Below are 13,882 nucleotides of genomic sequence, written 5' to 3'. Positions count from 1 at the left end.
AAATGACCAGCATGAATCAGCCAACAAACCAGTTTCTTTCTCTCGTTTGGAAGCTCTGTGACTGCTTTTTCAACACACAGCTGAGTTGGCTTCAACCTAAATACCTTCAACCTGCATTTCAAACTGTTCTCATTCCTTGTTTTCTTGCTGTTCAGAATTTCTGTCACCTAAAATTCCATATAGCCTAAAACTATGCCATTTTTTTAAGCTCTAGCCTTTAGCATTTATTAATCAGCTTGTCTATTCTTGGAGATTTTTTGCTGAAATTTGCTCAAAAAAATTTACTCAGTGTGGTATCCTCTAACAGTCTCGAATCACGCTCAGCAGTATACTGCCCCACAAACCAAAAATCTGTGTTCAAGAATAAGGGTGCTGTACCTATATAAACTCTAACTGGATTTTGTTGTCTCTGTTTTTTTTGCAACTACATTCCTGACTTTACAGTACAGCAATATCCCTGATGGCATGAATTTTCTGAAGTCACTGGTACTTTGGGTATGCCTGTAAGACACATTTGTCAGATCTGAGTTTCAGAAAAATGCTGATTACTTGCTGTTCCTGTGTAAATCAGGTCCCCTAGAGCTACCAGATATGGCGCTGAAAACTGCAGGCCACCTGATGCCTAGACATTTTTGAAGTCAGTCTAAGAAGCAACAGAAATCACTTGATCAAATGAGAGTGATAAAATCCTAAGTGGTTTTGCCATTGCCCTGTACTCTTTGTTCAGACAGGGTTAATCTCAGCTGACATCAGTCACCTAAGAGGAGTCTGTGGAGCTGAGCTAGAACAGGGTCCCCATACAGTCAGTGGAGAGAGTCAGGCAACTCCAACTGTTCATCTCACCTATCTTAGACTGAACAGTCACTCCTGGGAGATGCCTGTTCTGTCTCTGTTGACTGTAGAGGACTCTGCCTAGCCCCCTACCACAGCTCCATATCTAGATTTTAGGCAGCTGAACCCACCCTTCCCTCCTAGAATTGGCACCGAAGATAATGATTTATTCTGTTTCTTTCATTCCAAAGGCTGACTTTAAGAAGGCAGATTTCATCAATACCCGGACCACAAAAGCCTATAACTCACTAAAAGATTGAATCAGAGCATAACACCACTGGACACAAATGAGATCGTACGTCAGTTAACATAACTATCTTCACGTGGTTGGTGTTGCCATCATGAGCCAGGAAGTATTTCAGAAAAAAGAGGCTGATTTTGTATAAGACTTGAGTGACCAGAGGGTAGCTGGTTTGTGTTTTTAATCCTAATCACCTTGTTGTCACTGTATATATCAATATAAGAATAACCAAAGATGGATTCTTCGGGATGTCTGAGGTGAAGTTTCATCCGGGTTTACCACTAGTCAGAGCTGCAGATGACTGCCTTTAATCTAACAGGCGTACAGAGAGGTGTGAAATGCTGATTGACAGCAAATTCTTTTCAGACTGTTTCATACAGGTAGATTTCTACAGTGGGTAAGCATCAAGTGCACTGCTCAGGACATAGTAGTTTTTCACCTTTTTGTTTCTTCCCACATGCTAAATAAGAATCTCCAGACTCTGTGAGTATACACAAGAAGCTGTTTCACTACCCGCATTATAAAAGCACCAATGAAGTTAAAATGATTATTTTTGTATTGCTTGTATTCATGTGCTCACTGATTCTTAAGACTCTTTCCTTTGAGATTTCATCAGCAACAGCAATAAAACTGATTTTACACAGGTCTTATCAGCCCTTGCTCCTCTCATCCTCCTTCACGTGGCTGTTGGAGTTTATAACTGTGTCCAGAAAGGTTTTTAACTAGGACCACTATGTTTCAGACACTTTGGGCTGAACTTAGACCCATCATTCTTTGCTAGTTGTTGGGAGAGTTATTTGCTGGTGATACAGTGATTATTGTAAGAAAATTGCATTTTCAAAACAATGTTATTGATAATCTATATATATTAAAGGGAGTGGAGTCTTGCCTTTATTTTTGAAGTAATAGATACACACACACAAGACGTTGTGCTCCGTGCTGCTTAAGGAATTAATCTGATCCTGCTTCATACTCTCTTACTTGAAATCATCATCCTCCCTACAGCAATTAAGTGCAATGTGATAACTGAAGGACTATGTCTGCACATGTGGGAATAGGTAACAAGAGGAGAAAAATTCCTAAGCAGCTAAAGGCTATTCCTATTATATGATCCTCAGAGAGAGAAAATCAGTACTAAAAAAAAACCTCTGATACCTTTAGTAAGTGAGATTTCTCTCAACAAGCCAGTAGTTAAATTGTCCGTTAAACCGATAGGACTTTGTGAATTGGATTATCAGCTGACATGATCTGGCATTACTCTTCTGAAATCAGGGGAGCTAAACTACATTTATGACAACCAAGCCTTTGACACATGTATTTACAAGCCTTCCTGCACGAGGGGAGCCCGCCCTGTACCCCCGTGCTGCACTGCTGGCCCAGGAGCTATTACAGCTGTTCTTACCCAGGCGGGGACACACAGTCCTTCGAGTAGGGACCTCACAGAGATCAGCAGGTCTCTCAATTTCAACACTCCTGGCCAAAGGTCTAGCTCCTACCAGAAACTTGCCATCAGCAGATTGACATTGCACGGTGTCCAAACATAGTTCTGGATTCGGGGGGGCTAAATTCTGCTGGTAGATGCATGTAGTTCAGCCAGGGTTCCCAGGAAGCCCCACACATGCATGCAGAACAGAGCATGTCCTGGGGAGGTAAGCAAACAGCCCTGCTTTCCCATAACAGATCATTTTCATAGGTCTGTTAGTCCTCCGCATTTGCTTTGAATAACTCCAATCAAATGCATTCCAGTAAGAGGTTTTAAAAATACTTTTTTTTTTTTTTTTTTTTTAAGAGGTCGTTTTCAAAATACTCCGTGTCCAAAAACAACATAGGGGAAGGGAAACTACAGCACCACATGCTGAGTAAATTGGGTTTATAATTTTTTAATATATGATAGAAAACAGACAATTAAAATCTAACTTTTTCTTCTAACTTGTTAACCCAAGTAGCACTGCATATGACATTAATGAATAAACACCAGGCAACCTGGACAAGTCTACTTTTACTACCCAAAAAGTAGTGGTAGGCAAAATTAATAAACAAAGAGTAAGCTTAAATACAGAGTAGCACAGGAAAGAACTGCAGTTTAAGATCAGGAAGGGGGCTTTTAGAAATACTCAAGCCTTGGTTTAGTTTTGTGAAATGCATGCAATTTAAAAAAAAAAAAAAAAAACAAACAAAAACAAAAAAACAACCCAGCAATGCTGGGCATTTTTAAATGCCCTACTTAATACGTCTATCTCCCAGTAAGATGTCCTTAAGAAAGGGATGCAAACTTCTTGTGTTGTTTCCATTGATTTGTTGATCTTAATGGTCTTTTCCAACATAAATGATTCTATGATAGTGTCCCTTTAAAATCAAAGCAGTGTTCAGAAGTCACGAAGAACTATGTCAGACCTGGCAACAACTGAAAGCTAAAAACAGGATGAGAAACAAGGACACACCTTATTACAACTGATCTCCTACTTGTATGCAATCAAAAACATTTCAGCAGGACTCCAAAGAAAGCAAAGAATGTTAGGGGAATAATAAAGTGTTCTCTCTAATGCAAAAAATCTGTCTTTGGTCTTTGTTGTTATTAGTGAACATACTCGCTGGGATGCAGCAAATGTATTTTCAAGCCTTAGTCCTTCCTTTAAAGGGGCAAATTCATTTTGAAATTAAATCTAGTTACAGAGACTTAGACTTTTCTACAACTGTTACTGAAGGCAAGCTTTGTAATGCTCCTGTTGGCATCAGAGTGCTCCTGCAAATAATTTGTTTCTACTTACAAGTTGTGTTACAACTTTCTTTGCCCAGTATTGCTGACCTATCAAAGCACCTGGCACCCTTTGCCCTCGCCTCCCTTTAACTGGTCTTTGCCATAAACTTTACCGTAGGCCATATCACCACCACCAGATCTCAGACAGAATCATCCCCACCATAATCGTGGACTGGGGAAATATAACCTCCCCACTTGCTCTTTGACAGAGAGGAGCTTTGACACCTTGAATTTAAACATACTGGGTAGCATCCAAAAAGTCTTTGGCTGAACAAGGAACTGACCCCAGGTCCTCCTACCTTGAGATAGTGTCTTAACCACAACCCAGTACAACCACCTTTCACTGAATTGTTTTCGTGGAAACAATTGCTATGGATAATATTGTAGTAGATATCACAGAATCTAGGCATTAATTCAGTGCCAAAGAATTAGTCACGCTTCTACTCATTTCATCCTCCCACCTTTTTTTCTGTTGACATTGCTCCTAAATGTTAGCGCTGTTTCTTCTCCCTCCCTTGCAAAATATAATTAAACAATGTAGAACACTGCGTTATATTGCGCACGAACGCAGGGTTTAGGATACTTGGCTTTTTTTGTGGGGTTTTCCTTTTGAGTAGGAACATGCTATCTATTAAGAAGGGTTCAGCCCTCCCTTCTGGGCCCATACAAAACTGCAGGTGAGGGCTGAACTGGCACCATCACGAGCCATGGTAAAACAATCACAGCCCTTTCACCAGACAGGACATCCTCGAAAGGCAACCAGCTAAAGCTGAGGACATCTCAGGATGCTGGTTTCCTTGTTACGAGGTTTAGCTCTTAGGCTCCAGCTTGCCAGAAGTGTTATTTTCCTGTCTTTAGGGTTCAGGGCCAAAAAGCCGAACAGTATCACTTCACAGCCCTCTTGGGGAGGTGGCTCACGACAGCCTAATGAGCACGTTCACCGCGTGAATCATGCACAAGCTATGCAAAGTGATGAGACTGATGTTTCCTAAATTATTTCAACTCCAGCAGCTGCTCTTCCATTCTTTTACTTTAATTGCTACTGATTAAAACCTCGGTTTACATTCCTGACTCATACTGTAGACCCAGCCCATGGGGAAGATAACGTGACCTTAAGGCATCATCTGATAGGAGACAAAGATCTGGAAACAGCAAGCAGAAATCAGACTGGAGAAAATGCACATTTGAGCCCAACATCACAGTGCATCAAGGGCAAGGCTTAAAGAATCAGATGTTAATATAACCATGTGAGTTTGCACCTAGAATATTGTTTTAGATGTTGCACAGCATCTGTCTGTTGAAAACCTAGCAGGGAGATTTGCTCAAATATACCAAAGACAGAAAAGGGCTTTCTTGTAGATAGTGTGCATAGATTGGGGTTTTGCCATTCTCTACAGTCATACTTTGGACATTTTAATAGGTTTGCATATGATGAGGAAATAAACCCATTTTATCTTACTTCATGTGTTCAGAGCCTAAAACATTTTGTTACACACATTAGAGGTATTATCCACTCAGGATCCAGTTTACTCACGTCCTTTGTTCCGCTGGATCCTACAGTGCTGTGTCCAGCATGACTGTAAATAACTGAAGCTTAGGAACTTAATATTTGTTACGAATTTTTCCATTATTCAACCTAATCTCCCAGCCCCTTATTTGTATGCCGTTACTCTTAGCGAGAGTGATCTCTCAGACCAGCCTAAATATCCAGAGACATAAAAAAGAGGAATCACGCCTTTGCTTTACACATCCTTAGCAGCCACAGTTTAGAGCCAATACTGCAAATCCCCCCAGGGTGTCGGGACCTTCTGAACATGCCTATGCCCTTGGTCACAGCAGGAAAGGGAACAGGGACACCAGCTGCAAATACACTTCTCATCAACAGTGATGCTCATCAACCATGCCGACCACGTATTCCCTCCAAAATCGCGTAAGGCCTTCTGCATTTTGCAGTCTCTACGCTGTAATCAGCTACAGGACCATGAGCCAAGCTGCCACCACTCACACCTTGCAGGGTGCTGGCCTCAGAAGTCCCCACCCTGCTCTTGCTTTTGGGGGCTCAGAAGAACATCGCTGCCGCCTCAGATGTATTCAGGCATCTGGGAGCCCCTGTAACTTAAGAGATTTCAGGTCTCTCTCAGTTGTGGACAGATTTAAGGGCATTGTTTGACCCTCAAAGATATGTCTTAGCTCTGCGTTCACCAGAAATTGAAATAGCCAAGCCTGAGCCACTGGGTGAACACAGAAAAATTATGAACGGTCTTTTTTAGCTGCTGCCCGTGAACTTTCTGAAGCCCATGAAGGTCATAAAATAATGGGATCCAGCCAGAATATCTGTGTTTGGCTTGGAATAACAACAAAATAAATCAGTAATGTTTTAGTATCAGTGTTGAACTCTGCCTGGAAAGCACACTACACCTCAGGATACATGACCACACTTGAGTTTTAACTCAAAACACTGGTCATTAGGCATAACCCAATTAAAAACTGTGCATGAGTTTAAACCTCATGCAACTTTTTAAGGCTGGAGAACCTTGGATTGTGGCATGAAGTATTAGTGATCCTCAACTGAGACTGAAACAGACTTTGTAGAAGAAAAGCTGTTAACTAAAAGTGAGGAAATAGCGTAAAGAGGAAATACGCTTTTTCATCATAAAACTTCCCCTTTGTAATAAAAATGTTGCTTGGCAGCATAATTGGGGCGGGCTGTGCAGTGTGTTTGTGCTGTGGCTACCCCTGCAATTGCTTTGCAGTTACAACGCAGTAACACGCAGGATGCTGCAGGGAGAACAATGGAGGCTTTCACAGACAGCCTTTATCCCTGAGGAGGGACGGGGCGGCCACGTGGGCTGGCTGCTCTCTCTGATGGCTAGCACGCTGGATTAGGTGTGTTAGCTGGCTCATGCTACGTGCTTAAAATGAAAACTGGGATTACTGGAATTTTATTCTGCCTTTTTGAAAATTAAAATAAGGATCCTTAAGAAGTTTCTTCTTTCCTGACGGTAGGAAAAAATCTGCTCTAAATGCACGATGCATATAGCCTTGAAATAATATTTTATTAATAGGATCGTACTTGCTGTTTTAAAAGCATATGGACAAAGATTAGAGTTTTTAAAATAAAGAGAGGCTGCAACAAGAAACCCAGGCCTGATGATATATATGCTGATGAAAAGGAGAATCAACAAAGTAGTATTTGCAAGCAGCATTGCTGTACATTTTTTTTTTATTTTACTTTTTTTTTTTTTTTGTTAATGATACTACTACTCAACCTGAAAATACCTAAAACATGGAAGTCAAAAGCTGATGCTTTGGGTAGCAGTAATGTTCCTGTGGGTGCTACTGCAAAAGTTTTGGTGCAACTTAAATGACACAAAGAAATGGAGGAAAAACTGTCTTCTGGTGTGAAAGACTGGAGCGGAGGTGGTGGAACTAGGTGTGAGTGCTAGAGCGGTTCACTGAGGAGGGAGCGGGAAAGACGGAGCATGGGGAGAAGGGAAGGGAGCTGGCTTCTCTCCGTTAATGTGAGGGATGCCAAATCTCCAGTGAGAAGTGTCACCAGGCAAGGTCAGGCAGAAAGTGCTAGCCTGGCAAAAAAAGCATGAGGTGGGCAAACTATGAATGTGAGAAAGGCCAAGGAAGCGGTATGGAAAAGAAAGGCGAAATTTCAGAAGCTCTGAAATTCATTTGGCGGGAAGGAAGACCATCTGGATGCCGGGTCAGAGGCACTCCCAGTGCCTCCAGCAAGGAGGACTCATCTCAAGAGACCTTCACTGCAAACCCTGAGAGAGTTGCATGCAACTCCCTTCCCAACTTGTAAGTGGAGCGAACAAGAAGCTGGAGTGGTGATTGCCAAGCTTTAAGGGCTGGGCATTGCTAAGGCGTTTTGTTTTGCAGGTTTCTGAGGTCGTGCACCCTGAGCTGGGGGAAGCCTCTGGCACTTGGGTCTTATACAGCCACATCTGTGAGCCAGCAGCCTGCCCAGTGCTGTGCCTTCTGAGCACACAGCGTGGATTACCTGTCCACCAAGGACTTCCTCCCTGATTACATCAGTTATTTTCTACTGTTACGAACACAGGTGGACAGATTCACCATTACCTGTCCTCAAGGTTGTAATTAAGTTATTGTGAAGGTAATTATGGGTAGTCAGTAGGGCACAATGAATTCTGTAGTCTATAATATGCTCACCTATAAAAGAAGTGGTATTTTGTACACCTGAAAGACATGGACCTGCATTTTACAGGCAACCTCACGTTCACACCTACTGCAGTGGCTACAGATGTAGATTTGTTAAATTTGCATTAAAAAAAAAAAATAGAGAGAAGAAGCATAAGAACCTGAGGTGGCCTGATCTAAGAAGGTGTTTATATGTAGATTTAAAATTTGGGCCCCACTGTTGCCATTTTGTGCATTTTTCAATGGAAAAGTGCTTTCAAATCCTCCTGTTCTGACTCGGAGAGAGAAAAAATACTAACAGCCCAGCACCCCCCCAGCCCAGTCCATTGCAGCACAGCACTTGAGCAGCTTTGGAGGAACATTTACTGGTCCGCGTGCAAGTTTCGCCCCGTGACTTCGACGACAACATGACAGGCACATGGTGGATGCTCTGTCGCTGCGTATGCCCGCTATCCCCGCGGGGCCAGAGAGCTGCCCAGCTGATGGCAACCACCCTTGGCCCATCCCTGGCCCACGCGAGGCTCTGCCCCTCTGCCTACGGCCGGGCATAGCCCCCTTTTTTCCTCCCCCCTGCCACAGCAAAAGCGATGCTCCCAGCTAGCCAGATGCTGCACGTCGGGCGGGCTCCCCCCCCGGTGCCCGCTGTACCAGTGCCACGCAGGACACCACGCAGTGGGGAAGCCCACGGGGAGGCTTTACAGAGCAGGCAGGTCGCCTGTAGGATGGATGCTTTGGTGAGGATTGCTCGAACAAGTTTGGAGTGGGCACAGCCTGGCAGGGCTCTGAGCAGCGTGGAGGCAAAGGGCTGCTTTCCACCCGTCCCGTGGGCACCCGCTTCTTGGGAAAAATGCACTTAGCAGCGTCGATCGAGCAGTCATGTTACCTACGGTTGGCAAAAGCCTTGGAAAGTGCATGTCTGCTCTCAGGTTCTCCATTAAAGTCAGCAAACAGCAAGAAGTTGATTCCCAGCCAGGAAAGAAAATGAAGGTAAATAAGGTGTAGCCCCGGACAATGGTCCCTGATCTCTCACGCATTCACACCAACTACATGCAGCAGATGTATATTTTGCTCTGTCACTGTTTCCTCTTGTGCAGACTGGTTGCAGAGCCTTGGCTACAATTTTTTTCTCCGTAGACACACAGCTGAATAAAAAGGATTAAAAGTCAGTGTAACATCTCACGCCAGAGAAATCTTTTAACCAAATTCTCATTAAACATTAAATTCTTGTTAAATGCTCATGACCCTGTGGTTTGGGCAAGAAGACACTCTCCTGAATGTTAATAGCATCACTGGCAAGGTTTCTTTCCTTCACCTCAGTCAGTCCCCAGGATGTTTAGCTCTGGCTGCAAGCAAAAGCTCAGCATTACTTGCTGTCTTCAAAAAAAGGACAGCAAACAGCCCGTAGTTTACTTTGACTTCTGCTGTTGTCCTTTAAGCAGAGGCATCTTTATTGGAGGGGGACAGTTTAATTTTTATATTCATATCATTTAACAATAGCTTTTTCAGGGCAAGAGGAGGAAGGCGAGGAGGAAAAAGAAAATGAAGGTTTCTGTGAAGATCTTCCCAACATTTTTTCTCTTCCTGCACCGTAACAATAACTCTGCTTCTAAACTAAGCAAAATATGGTTCTTCCCCTACTCGTTCCAAGATAAATCAATTAATGTTTTTTTGGGAAGGCCTTAGTACAACAGGCTTGCTGAAAGCTGCCCACATGCTACAAAGCACAAATCATTTTTGCTCTGGCTTAGCAGACAATCTCCAAAGGTGACATCTCGCTGACAAAGTTGAGACCAGAAATAATCCATCAGTCCCGTCTCTGCTCCCACAGCACAGTCGGTTCCATCTCCTCTAAATTTAGCAGTGAAGTCAGAAAAATGTATTGATTACATCCATAAAACCCAGACCCCATTCCCAAACACGGAAAATTCAGCACAGGATGGAGGTAAGGGAGGGTCCTGCAACAAAGGATGTAGCAAGTGCGACTTGAGGATTTTCTTGCCAAAACAAAGTGAGTTACATCTGTTTGGGTCCTTCTTCATTGCAACAGTAGCTGTGTTAATACAATAGCTGCTCACAGGCCTACAAGCTCTCCCCAGGTGGGGAGGGTTAAGGTTATAACAGTGCAGGAAAGCCCCATGCACACACACACCCCGGTGTTTTGCAGTACCTCTATACACAAAGAACTGAAACCTCCAGGGATTCCAGAGGGAATTTAAGAACGTAGGCCCAGTAAGGGATACCCTTCAAATAAGGGATAGCTCACTGTCAGTAGTAAGTAGTTTCAGAGTCTCTCAGGTTTGCTTTCCAACCTGCCATTTCACTGAAAAGGGATATATCAGGAGGTGCAGCCCAGCTCACTGAAACTTTGTTCACAGGCATGGTAATTTCTGAAGGGACAAGAGAGCCATGGCCAGTGTCTTACGCCTGTTTATTACTCCCCTAAGAGCTTTGATGGAAAGCACCTTCAGTCATATTGTGCTAGTTGTTAGAGACCTGTATTTCCCCAAACATACTTCTCAGAAACCGTACCATCATGTCTGAGGTGATGGTTTGTAGGAATATCTCAGCTCCAGCATTTCTGTGTAAAGTTGTATTTAAAAGCCCGGCATGCTCATATTCCCTCTCGATGCCAGCTCACTTAACTGTCACTGGCTTTCACCCACGGCTGAATTTAGCAGACAATCCCCATACTGCATCACTTGCCATTTTCTTCTTCCCATTATGACTTTTTAAAAACTGTGAACCCTTCCCTGTATAGCTCTGACCCTCATAATTTGCAGGTAGGGAGATACAACAGCTTTTTCACACCTGTGTTGTACAGTACCTAGTTTTTTGCACCTGACTGATAACAGCATCCACTATAGACATTTCATAGTATAAAGTCTGTTTGGAGTCTTATTTTAAAGGCTCCTTATATGAGACACCTGTCCCCATAAACAGATTTCTAATCAGAGGGCTTCTGGAGGTGCAGGAGGGGTAGTTCTGGAAAATCAAGCTTGTAGTTTGGTCTAAACAACAATGTGGTAAAACCTCAGGTTGTAAAAAAAATTAAATCACCATACCTTGGATTTTCAAGTTCTGTTAAAAGCTTTCTGTAACTGAAGCTTTAACTTTTTTTTTTTTTTTCCCCTAGTAGTAAAGCAACACATTATTTAGACTATTTAAAAATCCTCATGTTCATTGTCCTGTAATTTTTAAATGTTTGGCTTTAAACACAACTAGTTTTAGGAGCTCAGGAGCTTTGCCATGCTGTTCTTTCATTGGTGTCCCACAAACGGGCATATTTGGGTACAGCATCTATCCCTGTTTTCATGTACGTTATACATTATGCATGTATCATTACAGGTGGTCAGCTCTTCCACGTACACCAAATCAACATGTCTCTGTCCAGAAAAAACATTCCATTTCTTTCAATCTGTATTCTCACTGGTCTCTGAAAAACACAAGCGTGCTGCTCTCACAGCCACACTGCTGCTGCTGCCGCCTGCACTAGACAGGGGATTCAGTCAGGGCTTACTAGTGGAGATACTACTGATTTTGCCATCCAGGAGTATTACGAACAATAAGTGAAAAATTGTAAAAAGTACTTCAGGCTTGGATATGAATATTATTCAAGGGAAACAGGCTATAAGTTTTGCAAAATCAATTTTCCTAGGGATACTTTGACCTTCCTCAGAAGTGGAAACAAGACTGAGCTGTGTTAGGATCTACCACAGGGACACTCTCATCTTGACATACAGACTCAAGCACTGGGCCAACAAAGGTCTCGGTGTTCAAAAAGTGAAAATCTCTGCACTGGGCGGTGGAATAACCCCAGCCATCAGTGCCAGCTGGGACTGCCCAGCTAAGCAGGTGACCTGCTGAAAAGGACCTGGGAGTTACAGTGGAAACAAAGTGAAATGAGTTATGTTAGGAGAAGCATGGCCGGCAGACCGAGGGAAGTTGTTACTCCTGTTTGGCAGGGAGTAATATTGCAATGGAGTGCTGTGACTTGAACCCTCCCAGTTCAAGAAGAGGGTTGCCAAGAAGCTGGAGAGGATCCAGCAGAGAGCTACCGAGGTGGTGAGAAACCTAGGGCACACAAGCTGTAAGAAGAGGTTGAAGGACATGGGCTTGGATGATAGAACCAAACTTGTCACAGTGGCAGTAAAGCAAGGGGCAACAGAGCAACAGCATCATGTTGAGGTTTGAGAGATTCAGGTTGGGCGTTAGGAAAAAATTTGCTTGCCAGGACAGCGATGCCATGCTAGAAATGGCCACCCAGAGAGGTCAGAGATGCTCCACGCTTACTGCTTTGGAAGACTTGGCTAGAAACAACAACATGGTAACTCAGTTATCTCCTATTCTGCGGACGGTGCAAATGGTGACATTTTCAGTGCAACCAAGACAGTTGCTGACATCAGATGACATTTCAGTGGTGATTTTGTGTTTGCTCCCCTTTAATATCATATAATTTCTACAGGATTTTAAAAACTTCTTGGCATAAAGTGAAAGAATAACAAACCTAGATAAAAAGAGAAATTATTTGAGCTAACTTTAGCTGAAGTCTAGAAAATATTTTCTAGTTGAAGTCAGTTTCAACCACTATTTGGGGATTCAAATTCCATGTAGCCCTGCTTAGCTACAAGGTCGGAGCAACATTTGTTCCAACTAACGTTAGTATTACTTGGTTTGGTCAGTGGCAGTAGAACAAGATGTTTTGACCTTCTAGCAGCATAAAGAAAATCCTTTTCATATTCCCTAGCACAAATATTAGTTTCACATCAAAGCAGACAGTTTTTCAGTTTTTGAATGTTTCTGTACTACTGTGTTGTGTTCTAATCAAGCCAACAGTTCGGCCTCCATGAAATTTCATACAACCCTTACCTGAAAGGAAAAATACATTAGGAAGAAAACCCACTCACTTACAGACTTACCTGAAATGAGTCTTAAAACCATCACTACGCAAGAGCTTCCCCATATCTATTTTCAGAATCTACTGTACTGTTGCTTGAGCTTTGATTTTTCACAATGCTGACAGCTTCCTTCCTCATGCTTTTATCCTTTGGTCCTCCCCTTTCAGTATAACTCTCACATTACAGCTGTAATAGTCACCATCAGTCAGACTGGGCCAGCTTTGGAAATTCCTTTAATCAGCTCACTAATCAGAAGCTTATATGTTAGCCCCACATCAAGAAGTAGTCCGGTCTCTTAAAGGACTGAGTCTTGCCTAGCTGATGAATGACCAGCACAGTCAATTGTGAAAAATCTCTCAGATAAGGAGGAAACCTAACCTTGTTCGTTTGCTGTTTTCACTAGCTATAATCAATAGATGGTTTCCAGAGGGATTCAGACCTTGGGCCCTCATTGCAAATGTTTGCATACTGTGGCACTTGTTCTTCTCATTACATTTATCACATTAATGTTAATTACCATGTTCAGTAGGTAAAAATATTAGAGGTTATCTTTAGTTAAACCACTAAGTCTAGGATGTATAGATTCATTTTGGTTTATGGGCGTTCATTTTTTTTTTTTTTTTTTCTTACAGATTAAAATCAGGGAAGAAAGGGGAGAAGGATAATAATGTACTGTAGAAGTCTTCTTAGTTTGAAATTTTGGAGCCTCTTTTGTAATTAATGTAACAACTTAGAGATCAGATTTATTTTGATGCTTTTTTTTTTTTTCAACAGCTGTGAGTTAGAGATGCTAGCTCACCTGGGAACCTATGTATAAACAAGCAATGGGTTAAAGAAGTGCCTGTAGAGAATGAGCCTATATTTTTAAACATATTTAGAAACCTAGTTCCTACTTATGTAAGAGGAATGGGAAAATACCTAGGCCTGTGGGTAGAGGTTAATAGATGGGTAAAGTTTGTACTGCATCTGTCACTTAGTAGATGC

At 42.5% G+C, this 13,882-nt stretch overlaps 1 protein-coding gene across 1 annotated transcript in view; it reads left to right on the top strand.

Annotated features, from left to right (window-relative positions):
* PKP2 (plakophilin 2) overlaps positions 1-3,624 on the top strand; it is a 46,872-nt gene extending 43,248 nt beyond the window's left edge. The window contains exon 13 of the mRNA XM_042795511.1: positions 1,023-3,624. Coding sequence (XP_042651445.1) covers positions 1,023-1,091 — 69 coding nt within the window. The 3' untranslated portion in view covers positions 1,092-3,624. The remainder of the gene's footprint in view (positions 1-1,022) is intronic.
* Positions 3,625-13,882: the final 10,258 nt, after the last annotated feature.

Source organism: Tyto alba, unplaced genomic scaffold (assembly GCF_018691265.1).
Source record: "Tyto alba isolate M040663 unplaced genomic scaffold, T.alba_DEE_v4.0 Super-Scaffold_21, whole genome shotgun sequence".
NCBI lineage: Eukaryota > Metazoa > Chordata > Aves > Strigiformes > Tytonidae > Tyto > Tyto alba.
Note: the sequence above shows the minus strand (reverse complement) of the source record. Positions and strands in the feature narration are given on the sequence as shown.